At 42.4% G+C, this 24,063-nt stretch overlaps 5 protein-coding genes across 14 annotated transcripts in view; 3 read left to right on the top strand and 2 right to left on the bottom strand.

Moving 5' to 3' along the window:
- The window catches only part of LOC6541485 (sodium/potassium/calcium exchanger Nckx30C), a 35,329-nt gene extending 23,361 nt beyond the window's left edge, over nt 1-11,968 (top strand). For 3 of the 9 annotated variants that reach the window (XM_015159519.2, XM_015159513.2, XM_026979797.1), the window contains exons 5-9: nt 625-818; nt 3,270-3,344; nt 4,867-5,121; nt 5,474-5,610; nt 5,703-9,567. In XM_015159519.2, the coding sequence (XP_015015005.1) occupies nt 625-818; nt 3,270-3,344; nt 4,867-5,121; nt 5,474-5,610; nt 5,703-5,943 (902 nt within the window). In that variant the 3' untranslated portion in view covers nt 5,944-9,567. Of the gene's footprint in view, nt 1-624; nt 819-3,269; nt 3,345-4,866; nt 5,122-5,473; nt 5,611-5,702 lie in introns of all 9 variants that reach the window. The other 6 variants (XM_026979798.1, XM_015159516.2, XM_015159515.2 and 3 more) reach the window with 4 other exon arrangements.
- Nucleotides 11,969-12,206: 238 nt separating this feature from the next.
- LOC6543314 (pescadillo homolog) lies at nt 12,207-14,549 on the top strand. The gene is made up of 4 exons (XM_001969298.3): nt 12,207-12,378; nt 12,482-12,715; nt 12,773-13,871; nt 13,935-14,549. The coding sequence occupies exons 1-4, from the start codon at nt 12,361-12,363 to the stop codon at nt 14,471-14,473; spliced, it is 1,890 nt and encodes a 629-aa protein (XP_001969334.1). The 5' UTR covers nt 12,207-12,360; the 3' UTR covers nt 14,474-14,549.
- Nucleotides 14,550-14,648: 99 nt separating this feature from the next.
- LOC6542177 (protein pelota) lies at nt 14,649-22,880 on the bottom strand. The gene is made up of 5 exons (XM_001969296.3): nt 22,542-22,880; nt 21,760-22,481; nt 21,512-21,704; nt 16,799-16,905; nt 14,649-15,442 (listed from the first exon to the last, which is right to left on the bottom strand). The coding sequence occupies exons 1-5, from the start codon at nt 22,580-22,582 to the stop codon at nt 15,327-15,329; spliced, it is 1,179 nt and encodes a 392-aa protein (XP_001969332.1). The 5' UTR covers nt 22,583-22,880; the 3' UTR covers nt 14,649-15,326.
- LOC6542211 lies at nt 17,533-20,624 on the top strand. Of its 2 annotated transcripts, none has more exons than XM_001969297.3 (3): nt 17,533-17,765; nt 19,991-20,325; nt 20,412-20,624. In XM_001969297.3, exons 2-3 carry the CDS (start codon nt 20,057-20,059, stop codon nt 20,497-20,499), a joined length of 357 nt encoding a protein of 118 aa, XP_001969333.1. In that variant the 5' UTR covers nt 17,533-17,765; nt 19,991-20,056; the 3' UTR covers nt 20,500-20,624. The 2 variants fall into 2 exon arrangements, with proteins under 2 accessions (XP_001969333.1, XP_015015007.1); XM_015159521.2 differs by having other exon boundaries at nt 20,409-20,624.
- Nucleotides 22,881-23,190: 310 nt separating the features above from the next.
- LOC6540856 (NHP2-like protein 1 homolog) lies at nt 23,191-23,892 on the bottom strand. The gene is made up of 2 exons (XM_001969295.3): nt 23,718-23,892; nt 23,191-23,654 (listed from the first exon to the last, which is right to left on the bottom strand). Exons 1-2 carry the CDS (start codon nt 23,718-23,720, stop codon nt 23,274-23,276), a joined length of 384 nt encoding a protein of 127 aa, XP_001969331.1. The 5' UTR covers nt 23,721-23,892; the 3' UTR covers nt 23,191-23,273.
- Between the last annotated feature and the right edge of the window lie 171 nt (nt 23,893-24,063).

The raw sequence follows: 24,063 nt of genomic DNA, 5'->3' as shown, positions 1-24,063 counted from the left end.
ACCCCCTAGCCATAACTTACTCAAGCAACCTCCAAATGCTGTCTCGCAACTGACATCAACATTTTGTATAAAATATTTTCAATATACATATAGACATATATTTGCGTATATGAACGATCCAATCCAACCCCCTAAATGAGTGAATTTGATTGTAAATTAAATGATCTAAGAAAGAAATTAAATCTGAAAATGAAACTCGTAACTGGGTTAATTCGTTTATTTCTGATTTTAATCGATGCAATTTTATTCTTTCTTTTTCTTCTTTTTTTCTTTTGATTTTTCGCAAAAATAAAAATACCAAACCAAAAAAAATATATCAAATAAAAATAAACACTTGGATTTTGCGTTCAAAACTCAATTCGTTGTGTGCCAACAAAAACCGAATATCGAAAACCGAATACCGAAAACCGAAAACCGAAAACCGAATACCGTAACCGCACACACAACAACCAAATACTACAACGACAACACCGCTACTCGCCACACACCAACACCACCAACACCTCACTCGTGTTTTGTGTACAATAACAAACAAACAATATACAATAAACAATAAACAAAAACACTGCATTATTTATCGAAACACCCGCAAAAAAAAAACCACACACAATTACAATGACAAAGATGATGTTCCAGGCAAAGTGGACGAGAAGGCGACGCAGCTGCACGCCATCGCCTCGCTGAAGGTTTTGCTGGATGCCACCAAGCCACAGCGCGGTGGTGCCACCACCTCGGCGGCCAACCACGTCAAGATCAACCTCAAGGAGACCACGCTCGCCGATCGTCCCAATGGGAACATCGATACCACCCTCGACTCGGTAAGTGCCCCATGACCATTTCCGCTTGCGGCCCAGTTGTAATCCGTACGATGTGCTAATGATATGAAGCTCATGATTTTTCTTAGGCATGTCTTTTCGTTTCGTTTCGTTTCGAATAACCATTGATTTGATTTGAGTTTTCGGTTTCCTTGTGCTTTCGTTACAAACTGATTGATTGTGTCACACAAAATGCGCTGCATTCTTCATACAAGCAACAAATCGGATAAGTTATTATAAATCGGACATCTGAATATCGTAATTTGGAAGGTAGACGGCATATTAAAAACTCTATCGCGGTAAAATACTAAAATCGCCATTAACCCGAATATCGCCAGCGGATAACTCATTTTGATTGCATATTATCGAATATCGTAATGTTCTAAATCGGTTATTTTTTTCAATTGGAAGCGTTACCTATTTTTCCAGACAGAGTTTAGCGACCAGTTCAAGCGACCTACAAAAATATACACACCATTTTCCAATTCTAGCTGTTGGCATGATTCCCTTGCATTGCTAATCGATTGATTGATTGAGCAACTGATTGGTTAACTGATTGATGCAACGTTTGAACTGATTCTAAACTGATCCATGGTGTGTTTCTTTAATCCCCACCCAAATATATGTTTCGATGTATACTCCCCCAGTTCTTTCTTATGTGTTCCCTTGTTCGTTTCCTGCTGTTTTTGCCGGTTCAAAAATGTGAAATTCCTAAGTGTGTAGGCCCGACAAGCGAAAAGAATTACAAAACCAAAAAGATCTGTCAGTGTGTTTATGCAACGTTTATGTGTGACTTCTTATGGATTTTTATTTAGTCCCCTACCTTACCTTTACTTAAACTAATCAACGATTTGTGCCTCAATTCTTTTTCCATACAAACTGTTCAACTGTTCGACCCACCCATCCCCACCACACACAATTCTCTAAGGCACACACCCACACACAATACCACACACGCCTCAACTTTCCTCCTGTCCACCTCTCAACTTTCTTTCGTTCTGTTTGTGTATGTTTATCTCCCTTACTTTCGGAGTATCTTCATGCCCCCATCTTACCACCCTCCATCCATCTCTATCGAACTATCTATCTATCTATCGATCTATCTATATCTCTGTGTGTGTTTTGTCTTGCCCCAGATTAAGAAGAGCTAATTCGGAATAGTGAAATTTTTGCATACTCTTATACCGTATGACCCATTTGGAACTCATTTGCTTTGTGTCTTTACCTACTTTCGTTTATCGTACCTAGCGTTGAACCATCCACAAAACATCTACAATAATACCCAACAAATAACAATGACCGATGATAACCAAAGTCGCAACGACAGTGCCATGCATATTATAATTTCCATTCATAATCCACTAATGCGCGTTGCAGTCATTTCAATGCAAAGTAGCTGCGCCCAAAAACCACCGATCACCGATCACCACACCCACCCACACAGCGTGTGTGCTCGCATATCGTATCTGGCGTATCGTAATCGTAATCGCTGGCATTTTGTTAACGCGAACATATTTATGCATAGGCGCAAGCACTTGGCTTTGGCCCCCCATCAGCAAAATAGGCAGCAAAATAAGCAGCAAGAGCAGCAGCTTTAGTAGCATTGCATTCCGGATGCTCATTGCCCTACCTCTAGCAGAGGGTTGCAAAGTTCCGTCATCCGTTTCGTGGTCTGTCTGAAAACTGACTGGGCTTGGACGCCAAGTCAGCAAGGCGTGCAAATGCCTAACATGCAGCTGATTCATCGTGTAGACTCAGTGGACTTACGGATATCAGAACCAACCGCTGCATCGTTTACAGCCAAAATATTGCCAGCCTCACGTAATTTGAAAATGCAACTCCATCTGCAAGGGTGTTTCGACTTCGGCTTGCCGTTGAGCATCCCGCTTCCTAGTCGGTTATTAATTACATTCTTTTCATTTGATTTATGCAAAGATCACAAAGCAAACAAGCAAAATTCTGAGGTGCTGACTCGCCTCAATTACTGCGACCTCATTTGAATTCGACTCACAATTAGACACAACATGGCTGGCCTCGCAGGCCGCTTAAACCGAATTTTCCGAGTTGGGCTTCTGGTCTTGAAGAAAGTAAAAGAAAATCCCTAAAAAATGAACGCAGTGTTACCCACAACCAGCAAATTGTGTTTGTGTTTCCACTCCCCCGATCCGTATGTGTTTGTTACGTAATCCCCGAATACCCACACTTCTACTAAACATTGTGAACAGCCTTCTTTCCAAACTATCTATCTATCTACTCCCCCAAAAGTCTTCTACTTTTCTAACTGCCTAAGTTTTAATCAACGTTTTATTTCCATAACTGATCTGATTCTAAGGACTTGGCCCTGAGATCAAAAACCTTATGTTTGAAAATCGCTATATATACTTATAAATGTGTACTCTTCTCCCAAAAACTTGTCATATAAATTTATAAAATATCTTGAACAATCAACTAAAGCCATCGTTGAGTGGTCGACGTCCTAGCTGGATTGAGCAGAGGGTCAAAATTCAGACACGCAAATTTAGCATCAAAGTTAGTTTCATAAACAATTTTTATTGATCTCTCTTATCTATCTTTCTCTCTATATCTATCTAACTTCGCTCTCTATATATTGCATACAATCTTTACTTTTATTTTTTGCAACAAATTTATAGTAAACGAAACTGTTTTTTTTATTGAATAACAAAGAAAATATCTGACAATTGCACGCGAGTCTAACACAAAAGCTCCTTGGCAGTGGCCTCTTAAGAAACATCGGGGATTAATACAGTCATGTTCAGAATTTGTTAGAGATTTTTAGGTATTTAGGAAACAATGTAAAGATTATTCTGACTTGCAGAGATTCATTCTTTGTACATGTAAAATATTTTTATTTATATCGTTTCACCGATAAGTCCGTCCATTCTATGTATAGAAATCGCAAATGAAATCACCTCTTGTTGAGTGATGATTAATTATAAATGCCGAGAAGTCCAGGTTCCAAAACCGCAGCGTTGTCAATGACTCACCCATATTAAGCCATTCATAAAATGGAATAAAATAATCTGGGATTATTTGGGAAAAGCTGGGAAACTTGAGTTACTGGCCAGGAGCGTGAGGTGTAGACCGCACTTAAATTCCCACTTAGTAGTTGCATTTGCAAAGCTTCTGAAAATCGTCACCCAAAACCACTAACCCAAAAAAAAACAAAAACACTCACACTGCTTCAGTGAAAAAGACACAAGTATTTCGAGTAGCATTACCTTAGTGATATGAAAACTAGACCTCTAGACACTTCTTTTAACCAGTTTTACTTTCTACTTTTGTTCACGATTGATCGACCTTGTAGACCGTGCCTGTGTGTTGTTGCACTTGCAAGTCTAACTTGAGCATGTCCACTGTACCAATGCACCACTGTAGTACCACTGCACATGCGATGCTGGTAGAACTCTGCACGTTTTAAGTCTAACCATCTCTCTGAGCACAAGTATCAGTATCAGTATCAGTATCGTATCGTATCGTATCGTATCGTAATTGTAGACCTGCTAGCAGTAGAAAGTAAGTGCACCCTTGAACTACCACACTCGTACAACCACACCAAGTGTCCTGACCAAGGCGACACCGAACCCACTAGATACCGCCTGTCTGCGAGCCTCACCCAGAGCAATGAGAACCCAGACAACCAAACTTAATCAAACTAAGTCAAACCACATCGTATCTAATTGCAAGCCAGCCCGAAAGCTAAGCAAAATTTGTACTATGACAAAAGCTGTTACCCGTAACCGACTCATGATCATCTGTAAACATAGCTCAGAACGCATTTCGCCTCAGAACCCGACGCCGAAACCAATCAAACACCACCGAGTTTCACTCGAATCACTCACCACTGCAATTACACTGCCACCCACATTTTTACTATATATTTTATACAACAAATTCCGTATTACTCGTACATATTCAGTATTATAAATATATCAATATATATACCCATATACTACGGCTAATACTAACAGACTTCAGTCGAGTTCGGTCCCAGTCGCTAATCGCCAATCTCTCCCTTTGCCTTTGACCAAAGGCGCCCGAAATCGAGGATGAGCCGGAACCACTGAGCATGGCCTGGCCGGACACGGCGCGGAAGCGGCTCACCTACGTCCTGGTGGCCCCGCTCCTGGTGCCCATGTGGCTCACACTGCCCGACACGCGGACGCCGCGCGGCAAGCGCTTCTTTCCGGTCACCTTCATTGGCTCCATCGTGTGGATAGCGGCCTTCTCCTACCTGATGGTCTGGTGGGCCAACGTGGCCGGCGACACGGCGCGCATTCCGCCCGAGGTACAATCACCAAAGAAGCTGATCATCATGTAACACATTTCACCCGGTGCCCTTGCTAAAGTTCACACACTGCACACTTTAAGCTATAAGATAGAATTTCGGCAGGGGAAAACTATTTAGTTATTTTTCTAAAAGCCACTCGTCGGCGTTTTTCAGTTTTAGGCAATGTGCAGACCAATTATATGCCCAGAAAAATATGAAAATATTTACCCCGAATTTATTTTTAGAAACATAACTAGCAGAACAATAGCAATGAGTCGTGCGATTCATTCCAGTGTACAAAGAGCCTAATGCGTATGAGTTGTGTGCCTGCTGCTGATTAACCCACTACCTGTTCTTGCCTCCCCGATAGGTCATGGGTCTGACCTTCCTGGCGGCGGGCACCTCCATTCCGGACTTGATTACCTCGGTGATTGTGGCACGCAAGGGATTCGGCGACATGGCCGTGTCCAGTTCGGTGGGCAGCAACATATTCGACGTGACCGTGGGGTGAGTATGGGGCATCCGTCCAGTATGAGAACTAGAACCGAAACTAACCGGATATGTTGAATACCACATTGCCATTCCCCATTCCTCGCCAGCCTGCCGATACCGTGGCTGCTGTACGGCATCATCTATGGGGCGCCCGTCGAGGTGAACTCGGTGGGCATGGTCTGCTCCATAACCATCCTGTTTATGATGCTGGTGTTCGTGGTGATGTCGATCGCCTGCTTCCGCTGGCGCATGAACAAGGGGTTGGGCTTCACCATGTTTCTGTTGTATTTTGCCTTTGTCGCCGTGTCGCTGATGTTCGAGTACGACGTGATCACGTGCCCCTTTTAAATGGGGCAGGGGCAAAGACAAAAGCGGGCAATAGTTACCGAGTTACCCGGCTGTCGCGCCATCGAGCTACCGAGCCAGCAAGGATACCTGCCAAGCCAAGGATATCTGGATGCCGCCGAGGACGAAACGAGGACCCCGTCAGCCTCACACCCAATTAGCTAAATTATATACAAGCAAATTAATGGATGATAAGCAAATATATTAACAGTGGACTAAAGCTAAATAATCGAATTGTTAAACAGACAGACAGACAAACAGACAGACAAACAGACACACTCACTCACAGATACACAGATACACAGACACACAGATACACCAGAACACGCATGTAAAAGCGATACTGAATTAACGAAATCGAAAACTTAACGTTAACAAAATGCGAGTTAGTTAGTGCCAGCGTTTCTTTTTCGAAAGACATTTACTTTAAAGTGTTTAGCGCAGCTTTTTAACGCAAGCAGCCCCCTATCCTATCCTAAACTCTATGAATCTTTGCTCCCAACTATCGTATCTATCTGCGACCTAATACCAAAACCAAAACTAGCGAGAAGGAAACACGACAAAGGCTTCCCAACCACTTACTAACTATCTACCTAACGTTTGGGTTTTAACTACAAGCATAAGAAACCAGCATACCAGATGTATGTACCAACAAATATATATGAATATCTCGGCACAAGGCACCTATATCCTCTATTCATATTCGGTATGATATGATACGAAACGATACGATACGATACGACGAAGGAAAGCAGCCTCCAAAATTTGTGTTGAGCTCTTTCGGTTCGATCGATCGAGCGGAAGCCTTTCATTTGCGTGCTCTACTAAGATTTCTCCTAAAAGCTTTATCCAGAGCCTATCTAAACTCTATCTAGTTTACGACTTATACATAATACTTATATATCCACTCACACGCACACTACATGGCATACTATATATTGACCTGTATTGATTAAGTGATAATTTGCGTACTTATTGAACAAGCAAGCGAACAAATCGAAAACTCTCAAAGTAAGCTACAGTTGTACTCGAATTCAACGCTAAATCGAAATCGAAGCGAATGTGTAGGGCTTTGAACAATTTGCTTAGTGCATTTGTCATACATCCAGACCAGAACATTATGATCGATTACACTGATTCCAGTCCGATGCTAATTCTAATTCTAATTCTAATAAGTATTCTTATTCTAGTTATGATTATGATTCTAGTTCTGATCCCGTTTCTAGTCCTAATTCTAATTCTGATTCATGTTGGCGTGTAGGAAGAGCAGAGTTTAAATTTAACTTTAAATTGAAGCCATATTTATTATAGACTACTTCGAATCCAAAACCAAAAGCCTAAGATAAAAGAAAAAAAACAAACAAAAAAAAAACAAACTAATTTCATATACTTTTTGCTTAATGAAGTCCCCCAAGTACATATATATGAGCATATTAACGTATTTATATATAAACGACATATAAGACGATATTTAACGAAACAAAACAAAATCAACTTGCTCTCCTTATTTAGAAGGTACGTAACATTTTTCTAAACTAAAACTAAAACTAAAACCCTAAACTCGTAAAACCAAGTGGCCGCAAAACCGTTGAATTGCAAATGGAAAAGAAACCCAAATAATTTAACATAAAACGCATACATATATACACCTTAATATAAACATACTTATATATAAATATATATATTTTATATATACCAGAAGATAACTTACTATATATATATGCAACTATACTTAAGTAGGCAATGTATCTAACGGATATCCAGACGTTTGCATATGGCTCGCAGTCAAGTTAAGGAAGCGACAAGACAAGATACAGATACGAATACAAGATACAGACGCAGACACAGATACAAACACACACACATACACTCAGAACAGAAAGCAATAATTTTTATTACCAGTGAACTTAGAGGATTCCGCAGTGGAATGGCACTATATGCATACTCCTATATGTACGACATGCGAATCTCACTGCGAAATTGCGAACATCAAGACCCACAAGCAGTTGTAACGCATCGGAAATAATTATATATGCATTCACATTCGCTGGATTATATGCTGTATCTACTGAACAATGCGATGTGCAGATGCAAATGCAGAATTAACGTAACTAAGTGGCTGCTCTTACACCCCATGGGTGCAGTGCATTCGATTGCACACAGATATAAATATAAATAAATGATAATATGAAACATGCATGTAGGATATGGACAGGTCGAAGGTCGAAGGTCACAGCGAACAGCAGAACAGCAGAACAGCAGGACCGGAAGAGCGCAGGAGCGACAAGATGGTCAGGGAACGAGGTGGAGATATTGTATAAAACTCGAACGAGACTTACATCACACCCTTCTCCACACAGAAGACACCACATCCCTCATCTGCGAAAGAGTACCAATCCAGCGGAAAGTTGGCTGAGAACTTCCTAAGGGTCATCTAGGACCATGAATATTTTATGTACACTATATCGGATCATTTTGAAAATGTATTTATACCTACTACCGTACTTTGACTCTCAATCTTTCGTAAAACTACTTTACTACTTTCTAAGGCAGTGTTACCTTGGGTGCCTAAGTTGCGTTGACCACATATGATTTAGAAACTATATATTGAAATGCCCTCTTCAGTCCTAACCACTTCGTAAGCCTCCTACTTCTCCCGCCCATTTAACTCAGCCACTCCAAGCATTTCTCACTGTAGCTCTTAATTCCAAAAGTGTCGACTTTAGTCCTTCTATATTGGATATATACTCGTATATCCCAACTAGCAAGCTCACTTCTCACGAGAAGATTGCCTTGGTCGCCAGGCTTTAACAGAGACAACTTCCAAGAACAAACAACAAATTAACTTAAACTTTTATACATGCTGTATGTTAAACTAAAGACAACAAAGGATAGCAGCAACTAAATCGAATAGAAAACCTTTAAAAAATATCTTCCAAATTAACTTTAAAACCAAGTCATATTTATTATATAAAACTAAAATACTTGAGATCGAAACACGAAACTCTCACACTTAACTACATCTTATTAGAACCTAACGAGAAAATGGAAAAGCACACCCAGCAATTACTTGTACTGAAAATTTCCCTCACACACACACACACCCACTCACATCTGAGCTAACACACATGCATTTAAACATATCGCGCCTATTTTCTATATACGAAAGCCAATATTCCGAGAGGAAAACCGAACCGAAGAATTGAGAAATTTGTTAAGGAACACGTTTATTTCCAGAAACTTCTCCCACTTCCATATGGAATTATAACACCCAATAAACCACATAGTCCACGATTCATCCCAAATCCAAATCATCATCCAAAAGCGCACACACCACACCAAATTGTCGAATGGCGTTGAAGTCTCGCTTTAAAGCAACGTAAATAAGAGGAAATATATACAAGAAACATATATATATAAAGATATATATATGAAATTGTTATGGTTATAGATTTTTAACAAGTTGAATAATTGCGTAAAAGTAAAAGTAAAAGTGAAACAAAAACACAAAAAAATTGTTGAAACATTAGCAAAAGCGTTCATAAAACATAAACGAAGCGTAAGGAAGGTAATAATAATAACGATAAAACGAAACAGAACAAACCAAATCGAATCGAAAGATATAGTAATGCTATATATACTTTATGAAATATTTAACTATGAAAATAAAAATCATTGTTTGAAATTAAAGTGAAAAAAGTAAACTTAAAAAAAAAAAACAACAAAAAAAACGAATTTTGTGTTTGCTAATTTTGTGTCCACAAACAAATTTTGAGTTTGCAGAAAAATCAACCGTAAGTATACCCAATTGATTGTTATGTTTTAAACGTAATTGGCATGATTAGCTATTCAATGTTCGATGTTTTCAAATAAAATTAGCAAACACAAGCACAGACCATTCGGATGCATTTCTAGAGATCTGATCTGGCCCAATACTACTATAATCACGCCCTCGAGTCAATCACCAAATACAATCGTCTTGATCAGAAATACCGATATACCACATAATGTCTACGAGAATAAACGAACGTAAACGAGCACATAATCATGATTTCAGCTTTAAATAATCTACGAACTAGACCTAAACCGTATATGGGACACTCGGATATTTAATAACTTTTATAAGCCAGTATATGTACCATATACCATATACCATATACCTTACACCATATACCATATACCATATAGCAAATAGAATATAGCGTGTTTGTGCGATCACACGCCCAAGTGGATTAATTTTTTAATACTTAATACGATTACGAATACAAATAGAACACGTGAAGTGCAATGTATGCAATACTTATATTCAATTATACAATATTTAGAGACCGTTTCAAGTTGCGTCCGTTGTTTAGGCAGAGAATCACAGAAAACAATAACTTTTCAGCGGCTTCGATTTGATTTCGATTTGATATTTCGTTCGATATGCGGAAACCAAACGATTACCAATAAATGATTAATCGAAAAAGCAAGCATGAAGCAAATATGAATGAGTAAATATGAATCCAGTAAAAAGTAATAGTTAACATATTGGTAGACTAATTTAACGATTTTATAGCGTTTTCAAATTTATAAGTGTATAAGCCGGATGCGTTTATTATTTGTAATGCCAGCGATCAGCCGACCGACATCGGATGTCACCAGATATAGTGCGTGAACATATAGCCGTCGTGTGTAATACAATTATCATTACCCACCAAATACGTATGTATGTATATTTTCCGTTGTTGAGTTTCGATCGTTGTAATTTTGAATTTTACCTTACAAATGTGTATTTTTTCGGGACAAAAAACAAGCGGACCGATCGATACTGGCATGTAATTAGTGCAGACGGGTGTGTAATTTTAATAGCGAACAATGAGAGTATTATAATAACAGACATTAATTTTAACAACTGATACGCTTCTAGCACATAAGATTGTACAAATGATTTATATGAATAATACAATAAACCATGAAAGGAAAACAGAAAACAGAAAATGAGAGAGCTAGGGTCAGTTCAGATATTCAGTTGATCCAGTCTAAGAATATAATGGAACCCACTTCTTACTCATCAAAGGAGTAGATACCCCCCACTCCCAAAGATTCCAATACCATGCTGAACTCACTTTATCTCTGTGACGAACCAGAGAGCTCGAACTATAAATACTTATGTATGTATGTATGCATGGTGCAATACATCGAGTTATTTACTTTATACAAGTACGTCTAGTTAACGACATTTAGATTTTATACAAAACACACCCAGAAACACGCAGTCATTCGATTACCGACTCCAGCAACCGAACCAAATTCACCAGTATACCGTATACCCATCAGTTAATGGAGATCATTAAAACCGAGCATGGAGTGAAGGCAAATCAAATATATAGTCAATTTCTAACGATACATGCAAACATATATGGCTGGCACTCAAGATATGTTATATATAAACCAAACGTATATGAAGTTATATAAAGCATTTTAAGGATCGTAAGCTGGAGAACGGCGCAGAGTAGAACGGGGTGCGAGCCCCAAAACCTTATGTAAATCAAAACGAAGCTATAGCGAATAAACCGAAATGTTAACTAGTTATTTAGGTGAAATATACAACAAACCACACTCAGATGCAGGATGCTAGATGCAGATGCAGATGCAAATGCAGATGCAGATACATTTACATCGAACCGTTAACAAGGCTTTGAAAGCTCAGAAGAATTACTCAAGCAGACACTCAAGAACACGACACGAAGACACGAATGTTCAAAAACGCAGAGTTTTAGAAGAGCCGCAGCAAATGAGAAAGGGCCGTTTAATAAACTTTTGTTATCAAGCAAGACAGCAAATCGAAACGAAATGCGACTGCAGTAAGCACGTGGCGAAAACAAAAACGAAGTTAATGTTCAAACTAACTAATATATAACGAATATTATATAATACAACAAACTTAGACTGTATGTTATTTTCTCAATACAATACCTATAAAAAAACAATAAAAACAGATTCAATAAAACGAGTTATCCAATGGCAGCATGTGCGTGATTTTCTTGGACGCCCATCAAGTGCATTTACTGCATTTATATATAAAATTCCATGTTATAATTTAAAGTTTCGCTGGAATGTTTGAATTTCAATTTAAATCAAACTAGCTGTTACCTATCGATATATACCAAAGTTAAAATTGCTCACTTCGGCGTTTAATGTATCGATTTCCCAGCAGAGCTCCCCACCATTTTCAGCCAAGTTTTGCACCTCCAGTCAAATTTAGGACTATTTTCAATACCACCTGGTGTTTTGAATTCAAGCCGGTCACACTTCCTTTCCACGCGAAACCAACAACACAAAAAACGTGTGTTTTGGTGAACAGCGTGTTTTCCTTTAAATAAATCTGTTTAGAGCAGATTTAACTTGACAAAAAGTGCATTTTCATACAGCGGCAGAATGAGACGACCCAAGAAGGTAGGTGTGCATTGCTTTCGGCGTACTTTATGCTGCTTTAAGGTTATGTGTTTTGAGACTCCCACGAATGCATATGGAAATTAATGTTTTTATCATTTATTAGTACGAATCCGGCGAGGCTACGCAGTACATTAGCCGCCGGGCTGCGCTCAGGAAACTACAGCTCTCTCTGAACGATTTCCGGAGGCTGTGCATCCTGAAGGGCGTCTATCCCCGGGAGCCGAAACACAGGCGTAGAGCGCAGAAGGGATCTTCGGAGATCAAGGTCCTTTATCACACCAAGGACATTCGTTTCCTGCTGCATGAGTCGATTGTGTGGACGCTGCGTGACTACAAGGTATGTTGGATGCAGATATAGTTCACAGAATCGTTGACCATCCCAAATGTTCCGCAGATCTTTGCCAAGAAGAGCAATCGCGATCGCGCCATCAAGGATTTCCGCAACCTGAAGCGTCGATTGGCCCTGTTCCCCGAAATCAAACTCGATCACATTGTCAAGGAGCGCTATCCCACCTTCATCGATGCACTAAAGGATTTGGATGATTGTCTGACTCTGCTCTTTCTGTTCAGCACCTTTCCCTCGCTGCACTTGATTCCCAGGGAGCAGTCGAACCTGTGCCGCCGGCTGACTATCGAGTTCCTGCACTACGTGATCGCGTCCAAGTCGCTGCGCAAAGTGTTCATCTCCATCAAGGGCTACTACTTCCAGGCGGAGATCAAGGGCCAGAAGGTCACTTGGATTGTGCCGCACTACTATCCGTTCAAGCCACAGTCCCGCCAGGAGGTGGACTTCAAGGTGATGTCCATCTTTGTGGAGTTCTACACGATTATGCTGGGCTTCACCAACTTCCGGCTATTCCATGGCCTGAATCTGGCCTATCCACCACAATTCCCGAGCAGCGTGCTTCAGGACAGCGAAGAGTCCCTGAAGGACGAGGCCAGCTTCGTTTCTGACCGCATTGCAGCGTTGAACTTTGAGCTGCTGCGCACTGACAAGGTGCAGGAGGACGAGGAGGAGCTGGACATCGACATGGAGCTCTTGGAGCAGGACGGCGACTCGAAGCGCATCATCAAGATGAAGCAGGAGGCCCAGGAAGTGAGCCGTCTACGCACCCTGTTCAAGGGCTTGAAGTTCTTCATCAACCGCGAAGTTCCGCGCGAGCCCTTGGTCATTCTCATCCGCTCCTTTGGCGGCAAGGTGTCCTGGGACTCGTCTATCTTCGCTGGCTCAACGTACGACGAAGGTGATGAGACCATCACCCACCAGATCGTGGACAGGCCCAGCATTACCACGCAATACATCTCGCGGGACTATATCCAGCCGCAGTGGGTCTTCGACTGCGTCAATCAGCGCCAGCTACTGCCCACCAACAAGTACTTCATTGGCGAGACACTGCCACCACACCTGTCGCCATTCGTGGACTCCAAGAGGGACTCGTACATACCGCCCGAAGAGAAGGCCCTGCTGGATCCCTCCCTGATCGAAACACATGGTAAGTGTTAAGGGATCTTTGCTTATAATGTAGAACAGCCATTTACACTACTTCTGTCTGCAGCCCAAAGCGATGAGGACTCAGAAGATGAAGCTGAGAAAGAGGAGGAGGAGACTGTGGACCAGGAGCTGCTCGATGCGCAACTGCAGCTTGCCTACCAACAGGAAACGGCCGAGTACAAGAAGTACGGCGGACCCGACGGTGTCAACGAAGACGAGGAAGATCCAGAGGATGATGATGAAGACGACGATGAAGAGGAGGCGGAGGAGGAAGAGCTCGACGAGAAGAGCAAGCGCCTGCAGGAGGAGAAGCAAAAGATGTCCGTGCAGTCGGGCAAGGTGCACAAGGTCAACAAGCGGCAGGTGCACAAGGCCGAGGTCGATGAGCACCGCCTGCAAGCGCGCATGGTGAAGCCCCGCCACCGCAATCTCTTCCGGAAACTCATCCGCGAGAAGCAGACCAAGGAAAAGGAGGAGTGGCTGCTGCGCAAGAAGCGACGAACCATCGAGGCCAGCGAGAAGGAGGCCCGGAAGACGGCTAAGCGGGAGGCACGCAAGGAAGCGGCGGCCGCGGCTGCCAAGGCCTCCAAGCTGGGCAAGTGAGCGAACAGTCTGCTCGGGGGGATCTGTGTCTTGATTTAGGTTAAAACAATAAACAATGAAAATGTAAATGAAACTAAATGTAGCATACACTTTATTTTGTATTCGAGAAATGGAACAAATTGTATGGACAGAAAAAATCAATGAAAGTGGTATGTTCAGATGGGTGAATTCTTGAAAATGATTTATTGTACAACTTGTTCATAGGATTATATATTTTACAGCATGGGTAATTAATTACATCTTGTATCAGCTAGTGGGGTTTAACAAAAGGTTATGTCTACAGCATAAAATGATAATTACAAATCTTATAAAGTTAAGCAACATTGAGAGCGTTCTGAAGATGCATAAAGTCCCTTTTCAAACAACGAAGCTGGATAAATTACTATAAAATATATTCCGATTGTAATAATTTTGAAAACTCCGTTTTGCATTTTACAAATTAATGAGCAATGAATTTAAGTGCTCAGAAAAGGCCTTTAGTTTGCACAAAATAGTTGACAATAACCATTAACGCGGCTGTCGACAGCAACTCAATTTTGTTTGGGGGTTAAATGAATGGAGCAATAAATGAAGGCTATCAATATGGTGGCCATTCCATTGAGCGCAAAGAATAGAACATTTTTAAGTGGCTTTTTTCAGTCCCGAAAACGTTGGGACTCTGACTAAGAATTTCTAGGCCCAGCCACGGATGAACTTAAGCAGATATTTGTGTGTACATCGTATTGAATTAGCACTATGTATATTGTATATGCCCTGACGTCCAAGTCTGTCGTGGTTCCTATTAGTCTACTAAGTCAAATATTTCCATTATCAAATGCCAAGATTCCATCAAGATTGTATCCTATTTGTGATCCTAATCGCTATCCGCTCCGCCCGCCGCTCCATCCTCGTCGTCATCATCATCGCTGTCCTCCAGTTCGGGCATCGGGAAGCGCAGGAGAGCGGCAATTCCAGTTAGTTGGGCAAGTTCTGTGGACAAAACCATTGTGGACTGGGGTTAATAAATGGACGTAGCTAAGATGGTTATTGCAGCTAATTTCTGCTATCTGCACACTGAAAACCTGAATATCAAGTAAACTACGAATGCCAAAACCATCAATACTCTATGCAAGAAATCTCTGAGCCTCAGAACTGCAGCAGCCAATGCAGGTTTTTCACTTCTTTCCCCAGGTTGTGGGCGTTCCTACTGTCCGATTTCAAGGCCCACCGGTTGTTCTAGGCCATGACTCACCCGGCGAACTTCACATTCAACACGGCCAGCGTGAGCATTACATATTCATGGATTTGTCCAATTAGTGCGGGATTAATGCAGGGTGTGTATAATCCGTTTTCTCAAGCACCAGGCCCGTTTATCTGTTAAATTTGGCTGTGTTTACACCAGTGGCTTCCATGCTTATATACTTATAAAGTTTAAAGCAGATTAAACTGCTCAGCTGAGTAAATACTTGCGGGGAGATAAGAATGGGCAGTCTCAACAAAGAGGGGCGCACCAAATTCGATAGGGATCGTTACAACTCATTGTTGCAAAATCCACAAGACATGGGGGTTCTATTTCGGAACCCCAACGACCCATTTTCGAGTCGAAAACGAAACTCTTGCCAAGTGGCAGGCCTCAGACAACTGAAAAAAGAAACTCGTGGAAGGAATCTCATCTCGTGAGTCACCTGCCAATGGCTATTTCAAGCACTTAAGCACTTCACACCCCGCAAATATGGCCAATATGTGAGGTGCAATTTTAATTAATACTTAATTGCATACGAAAATGAAAGCGAAAGTCCCTTCCGAATGAGCTAGCGAAAACTACTTGGCAGCTATTCAATAGTGCTGTTTTTTGCTCATCTCGCCGTGGACTTTGTAATGTGGGAGACCCCTCCAAGAAATTCACATATGCACATGTATATGCGCATGTATTCAATATTGCATCGGGGAACTTAAAAATAGCATTTGTAACGAGGTCATTAGACGGGGGAAGGCAGGCTGCGCATAAATATTCCATCCAAATCGAGCATAGAAATGGCCGAAGGTGGAACAAGTGTGATGCAAAGATCTTTCTACTGGAGATGATCTATTCTTGGGCTGAAAGGGCAGTTCCTTCGCGCCCCATGAGTCATTGTGAGTTGCTTTTCAATGTACCAGATAAAGAACTTCTCGAGTTGCTTCAAATAGACACAAGGTTAAATCTGCTTAGATGGCTTCCAAATTTGTGCTATTTAAGATAACACGCGATGCTAGAAAGCTGAATTGTACTATTAAAAGTGCCATATGTACTCCAACCACTAGTTTCCCCCTTGGAATGGAATGTTATTGAGTTCGTTTGATACTTACGTTCTCCTGAGATGTGCATGCTCGAAAAGATTTTGACTTCTCCCCCAGCATCACGAACGGATTCAACCAGGTTAACATATTCCTTCCTTAGACCGACGTCTTGGCATCTGTAGAAAGAGCAAATGTTATTGAAGCCCTGGCAATACGACTCATAGAACAGAAACAATCGATTGTATTCATTAATTCACACATTTACGGATATGGGTGCTATCTATCTTTCGTATCTACTGCACTTTCGCATTCCACAACCCGTTTAAATGGCGCACAGCAAACTGCTGGATCGTGGCACGTGATGGGCATAAGCCGCAGTGAATAAGGTGTCAAGTTTAACTGGAAATAGTGGGTTCACCTCGTCGCTCGGCCCACCAAAGGGGGTCATCACACACATTATACTGGAACCCCACAAATTGCATTGCAGATTCCCAGGGCGCATGAAGTCACTAGACGAGCAACGAAAGTGCTACTGCCATAAAAGGTAAGTGCGGTTCAAAAACCCCATCGGAATCAAGATTTTTGCAGGTAACGAAGTAAGACTAAGAAGCCGCAGAAATTCGAATGAAAACCAGACAAAAAAATGAAATTTCAATTATCATTTTTATTGACGACAACAAACTGCTTTCAGTTTGCCACGAGAGAGAGAGAGCGAGAGAGAGTGCGATCCTAAAGAGCGAACGGATCGGCCCGTGTGGAGTGTGGAGGGTATTCCGAATGCGATCCACAGCACGTGTGGCTGCGAAGAGAGCGGCTGTCTTCGCAGCGAAGAATTAGTTGCAAAGCGGCTTTCTTGCGGGGAACATCGCGCGATTCGAGGCACGGAACACCGAAACGAACCGGAGAAGATTGCCACGCGAAAGGAAAAATTGGTGCTAAGTCCCCCGCTAAAAAATACAAAGAAAAAAAAAACAACAGCGCCATTAAAACCGCAAAAGAAAAGTGCACAAAATACGACGCATAAAAAGATACAAAGGTGTGTTTGCCCCTCGCAGAGTGAAAGTTGCAAAGTGGTTTCCATCGACATATAACAAACATACAGCCCATTGCAGATGAAATCTCAAATAGGCCCCAATCACTTAAAGTCCCGCTCAGTTTAGTTCAACGTTTTATCACCGCTGACTCAGCTGAAGGCAATGCAGATACAAACGTATCTGCTACCTGTGTTCAGATACTTTTTCGCTCATCCGTTAACCGCAATCTGCGATGAACTGCGAGCCATTGTGTAGATGCTGCTGCCTGCGGCTTTCTGCTGTGATGTACCTGCAATTTTAGCCGCTACTCATGTTGCTGATGTAGCTGCAATTGCTGCTGCTGCGTGACAACGATTGCACAATGGAATCAATTGTTATAATGGAATTAGCGTGCACGAGGTTGGGCACAGCCGTGAATTGTCAGCCAGAAAGAGAGAGCGTTTGAAGAAAAATGGGAAATGGGAAGAAAGATGGTGGTGGGGAAAGTGGGGCCATGGGCAGCCCGCAGATATCAGCAAAAGTGTGCACTTAAATGCGCGAGCAAAGGCGGCGCTATCCGAACTTGACAATCTACAAACCTTGTATATTGAGAAGTCAAATATCCATTTAGTTTCAAGACTTAATTAAAACGTGGAAGGTTAGCTCTCACTCAGCACATTTTCTGAGATCATTTAAGACCAACCTTTAAGGCAACGCCTTGATTTCATTTCATTGGCTGGGTTTGATCTTTTCAAAAACAGCCAATTCATTGCTTACCCCATCGGTTGACCAAAAAAAACCCAACCCGAGCACCCTTACAGCAAAGATCCAATAAAAGTGATTTTATACCCATTTAGGGTATCAATATCGCTCATTCAGACAAGCCCTTTCACTTCAGTCTTAATGGAAACAGCCTTAAGCTTTCCGCCCTCTCTCCTATCCCTTTCATTGGCTTTTACGATATTTCACAATGCAAATATATGTACAAAATATATAAACAATTGTCTTTCGAGACAATATTTACAAGCGTGGCCAGCTGCGACAAAACTCAAACAATAATCGCTTAAATGGGGCACGTTTTTGACGCACAAGACATGTTGCATAGCAAAACAAAGAGGGACTAGAAAAACTGGTTGGCCACACGAATAATATACATACTATAAGTATGGAAAAAATAAAATCTGCTGGATGGCAGCGAAATCGGTTGGGGGCAAGCAAATGCTGAGTGCACTCGAGCAGCAAAAGAACTTGATAAGTTGGCTAGAAGTGGATCATGTTGCATGCCATGCATGTGGAATTGAGAATCGAGAATTGAGGGGGAGTCCCAGAAAATCCAAAGCGGGAGCTGTGTGGAAGCGAGAGTGTCCGCTTCAAAAGTCGCCCGCCAAGTGATCCATAAACGGAGTGATTAAAAAAATTAAAAATTCTTTATTTACTTGTTTATGGCTGTTCTCCTGCTCCCTCAATCGCAATCTTTCGCCCACAGCGAGTTCTAATAATTAGCACAAGAATTGGCTCACTGAGGGAATCATTTCCACATGGTTATAAAGCTTATATGGTGCCCAGCTTATTTACATCAGAGTTTAGTTCGGTCCTCGTCATTTGCTAATCGAAACTCGTCTGGCGAAAACAGCTCTATAAAAAGAGACCTCAAACAGAGCACGCAAATTCAGCTTGGAATTCCTACATGAGCAGATACGAATTTCAAATGTATTTACGGATACGGATTAAATGGGTGAGGGACGAATCAAAGTCTCAGTTTGCGGAGCTGAGCAAGAAATACACGGGGAGAGCTAAACATTGTTTAGAGAAGCTTTTTAACCATATTGTTATCACGGCTTATCAAAAAAATGCTCTACATATTTTCCACAATCATTTACAGATAATACCTTTGTTGTACCGAGCAAATATCCAGCTCACAAAATTTTAACTGCATGATTTCATTGTATGTGACTTAAATAAATAGTCACATATTTTGATAATATGACTTCAGAACAAATACATTTACGTGACTTTAATTTGAAATATTTATAAGTGATGTGGTTTATTTTGAGGAATTTGATCACATTGCTGAGTTTTTTTTTAAATATATGTGTATTGATTGGTTTATACTAACAATGTATAAGACAATGTATATAGATCAGATAAATATCATAAAACAGAACTTAAGAAATTCTATTCGTGGGATAATCTGTCCAAGCCTCAACTCCACTTGACTGTACTTAACGCACATATCTTTCCACTCCAGTTCCTAATTAAGTGCCGGCCACTTAACACCGTCGAATTAAATCGAGTCAAATCAAGCGGATCCAAGATGCTCACCAGACAGCCCGACTACACCATCTCCGAACTGGGCCATCCCATCCACCAGTGGTCGGATTCGACCACGTGCGAGTCCCTCAAGAAGCTGGACTACAGAAAGATGCCCAGTTCCCCGCCTTCACCACATCGCCTGCTGCCACTGAGGGAAACCCTGGACGATTGTTTCAAGCGGCTGGCGATGCGGAGCAGAGATTTCGATGAGGATCCCGTATACCAGCAGAAGCTGAGGAAGAATCAGTGGAATGAGCAGCAGCGAAAGCGGTAAGGCAAATGGAAAACTTAAGCGAAGCATTTCATAACATTTCCCCATCTTGTTTCTATTTGCACAACGGCAAAACTATCAGCAGCAATCAAAAATGTCGAGATAGAGCCGAGTCCGGAGCAACAATGACGACGACCACGATAGCGGCGACCTGCGATTTAAACAATTTCTGAGATTAGAAGAAGCAGGAAGAATATCTATGGGGAAGCAACCTAAGCGGACTGACTAAAAGTGCTAGAATAAAACACCTTTTGCCTAGATCATTAAGTACATTAAATGTTAAGTAAAGAAAAAGCTATAACACTTAATTTTCATTTAATTGCCAGCCACGCAGTTAGCATACAAAAACAAAACACATTCAAATGGAATTTCATCGGCCCATCAAAGTGTAAGCAAATCGCGGAGAAGAGTAGTGAATAGAACAGAACAGAACCAAACAGGCTGGCAGCCAAAAAAGGTGAGGAGACATTGGGGCAACCTTGATCATGAGCACGTCGCCATGGGGCCAACAAATTAATGCTCGAACGTGCTTTCTTTAAATGGCTAAACGCGTGCGATCGGAGCAGATCTGTATTCGCAGCGGAAGAACCAGCGATCTTCTAATGGTAATGGAAACCCAAAGTGGAACGCGGAATGGAGGCAGTTCTAGCAAGTCTAGTCCTTATTTCTCGTGGAGATTCTAATGGACTAGATAAGAATTTATATAAAAAACTGCGAGGCTAGAATATTAACACAAGATAGGATGTTAAAATAATGCTCACCAGTATCTTCTTCAAATATCTTAAATAGTATACACTGAATGTACAAATAGTACGTTCTCAGCTGAATTCTACACATCCAAACAGAAATAAATTGAAAACCACAGTCGCCAGCATAGCAAACTAATTAAAGCACAATCGATACAGTAATGAAATTGATTGCTCTTCTTCAGATTTTCTGAATTGCCCCAATATTTGTATTCTTTCCGGCACCCAAAGCGGTCTGGTGACACATACGTTCTATATGGCGACATAAGCACACCAATTGCCATCGCAATTGCCAAGTTGAAGGTTTCTACTTATACTCGCGATCGTGCTCTTGATCTCTCCGCTTGATTGGGCTTAATGTGTGCCCAGCTGGGAGTTGCTTCAATATACATAAATATACATGCATATGTATATCTGGGCTCAACCAAGGGGAACTCACCTGAAGAGGTTGTCCGAGATGAGCAGCGTTTCGATGGCCTGCGACTCGGCGGCTTGCAGGACATGTTTCTTGCCATAAAAGGCCTTGGCGGGCTCGCATTGCAGCATCATGTAGAATTGCTCCAGGGCCTTGACCTCGCCAGCTGCCTTGGTGTCAGACATCTTGGCCAGCACGGCGGGATCCTGAAGAACCTCTGGAGATACAAATTGGGCTTAATAGGGATCACTTCATAGGGGTAAATGGCTCACCCTTTAGGGAGTGCTTAAATCCCGAGGAGGCGTGCACCAGCATGAACTTGCTCTTGTTGTCCAGCAGCAGCTTGTAATCCATCTTGACAGCCTGCTGGAACATGTAGTCGTAGAACTGATCGCGCACGAATCCCGGCGACGCAATCAGCACACACTTGACCACGTCGAAGTTGACGTGCCGCAGGATGCTCTGCATAACCTGCTCATAGAACTTGGCCAGTCCCTTCTCGTGCTGCTGGACACTGCCCTTGCGCTTGCGCGGTATGGATACCTCAATCTTGCTGCGCACCAAAGTCATGCTGGCAGTGATCAGGCAGACGTGTGCCAATCCCTCCTGCATCACCACGGCGGCCACATCCGCAGACTGTGTGGGATCGCAGGCCATTTCGATGCGCTCCAAGGCGATGGTGTCCCACTCCGGCTTCCGCAACTCGAACTTGCGGTTCAGCTCCAGGTCGAGGGTGTGATAGGCGCCCATCTTGACGTACTGGTTCTCCTCAATGTTTCTGCCCTTCAGCCGGAGCACACAGGCCTGCGTATCAAAATCTATGCTCTCCACTGCGATGGTTAGTGTGGTGCGCACCCGATTGCTGGTGGAGGAGCCAGTGGCCGTTTCATTCTGCACCTTGCGAATGGTGGTGCTGCGCACGCTGTCGCCTTCCGCAATCAAATTGTAGGCATGCCACATGTCCTCCGACTCCTCGGGCATCAGGGTTACATTTCTAAATACATTTTGATACAATACAATAAATTATTTGAAAACTCCGTGGGCAATCACTCACCCCTGCATGCCCTTGTCCACGTATTTGCCCAGCAGCTTCATCCCGTCTCGTTGCTGGTCAGGATTTGGTTTTAGTTTCGTTGGCAGGCACTGCCTCTGTACCGAGTGCTTTGATTCCGCTCGCCGCTTGTCACTTGCATCCAGATTCCAGTGGTTCCCTCGGTTCACAAAGGCGGCGGTGCATCGTTGTCATTGGGTCCACGCAGTTGCTAAGTTCACACGGCTGATCGGATCGGCAGGATGGTGTGGCGACGGTTGTGGTCAGTGGAATCGGCGGCCAAGTGGCATTCACCTGGGGCGAGCAGTGCTGTGCGACTAGCTTTTTCACGCCCAGATTGGCTTTCTTGCATAAGCTGCTTTTCAGATTGATCATCCACTAAGTTCAATGACTACGAGATAGCCTATGCATAAAAATAAATCTTGTATGAATATTTATTGTGTGAATATTGCATTTGGGCCTGATTCAATGTTCAGCTAAATGATAAAAGCTTAAGCCAAACCAGCTTATTTATTTGCCAGCACTGCCGGCTGAACCAGCTGAGCCTTAGGCACGGTATTTTCCGGTATTTTCTGGCTTAGTATCCGGTGACCGAAAAACGGTCACTCCAAACAGGCCATGTGCGTCGGAAAGCAAAATTAGAAACCCAATATGCATTAAAAAATACACATGTTTATTCAAAATTTCAATTTGAAATTACCAATTTGTACGTATGTTCACTTAAGGGAAAAAATACTAGACTAGGAGTCGCTCGATCTCCTGCTGAATGGAGGTAATCTGCGACTTGAGCTGGCTGCCCTCGTTGGTGGTCACCGAGCAGGCGACGATTGGCCGGGAAACGCCGCAGGCACGACCCAAGGCCTGCTTGGAGCGCACGAAGACGTAGGGCACGTTCTTGTCCTCGCAGAGGAGCGGCAAATGCAGCAGAATCTCGATGGGCTCCGCATCTCCGGCCAGCACCACAATATCGGCCAGTCCACGGTTGAGGGTCTTGGTGGCCTCGTTGGCTCCCTTGCGCAGTTGGTTGTAATTCAATGCCTGCTGCAGCAAATTCATAATCTTGGCCGTGAGCTGGGCATCGGCCAGTGGGAATGCCTTGGGATTCACTTCCTCAGTCTGCAAGGATCGGGAAATGTATTGTAATTTACATCTCTCAATGGCTGCCGCATATCAACTCACCATATTGGCTTGTATATTGTATGTTGTTACCGGAAAAACGTGTTTCAAAATGCAACCTCTCCGCTTGTTGCTTCACTGAGGGCAATTGCAGAATAATTGAAATCGTTTTCAAAACACGTGCGTTGGCGTTAGAGGACCGTTCGCAGCTAGCTCAGAAATACCAAGCATGCAGTCTGGTCATACTGTTCCTAGGCGGTATTAATCGCAACGGATAATATGGGCTCTCTGCAGCCCTGGCTTAAATATACTTGCGATCGTTTTGGGAAATTCCCCAATATTATGTTTTTAAATGAGGAGTTCTTCTGAATATGTTACATAGCTTTTCATGAACCTTACGAAACCAACA

This window comes from Drosophila erecta, unplaced genomic scaffold (assembly GCF_003286155.1).
Source record: "Drosophila erecta strain 14021-0224.00,06,07 unplaced genomic scaffold, DereRS2 tig00000055-arrow-pilon, whole genome shotgun sequence".
NCBI classification, from domain to species: Eukaryota; Metazoa; Arthropoda; class Insecta; order Diptera; family Drosophilidae; genus Drosophila; species Drosophila erecta.
The sequence above is the reverse complement of the archived record's forward strand: the minus strand, read 5'-3'. Positions and strand labels throughout refer to the sequence as shown.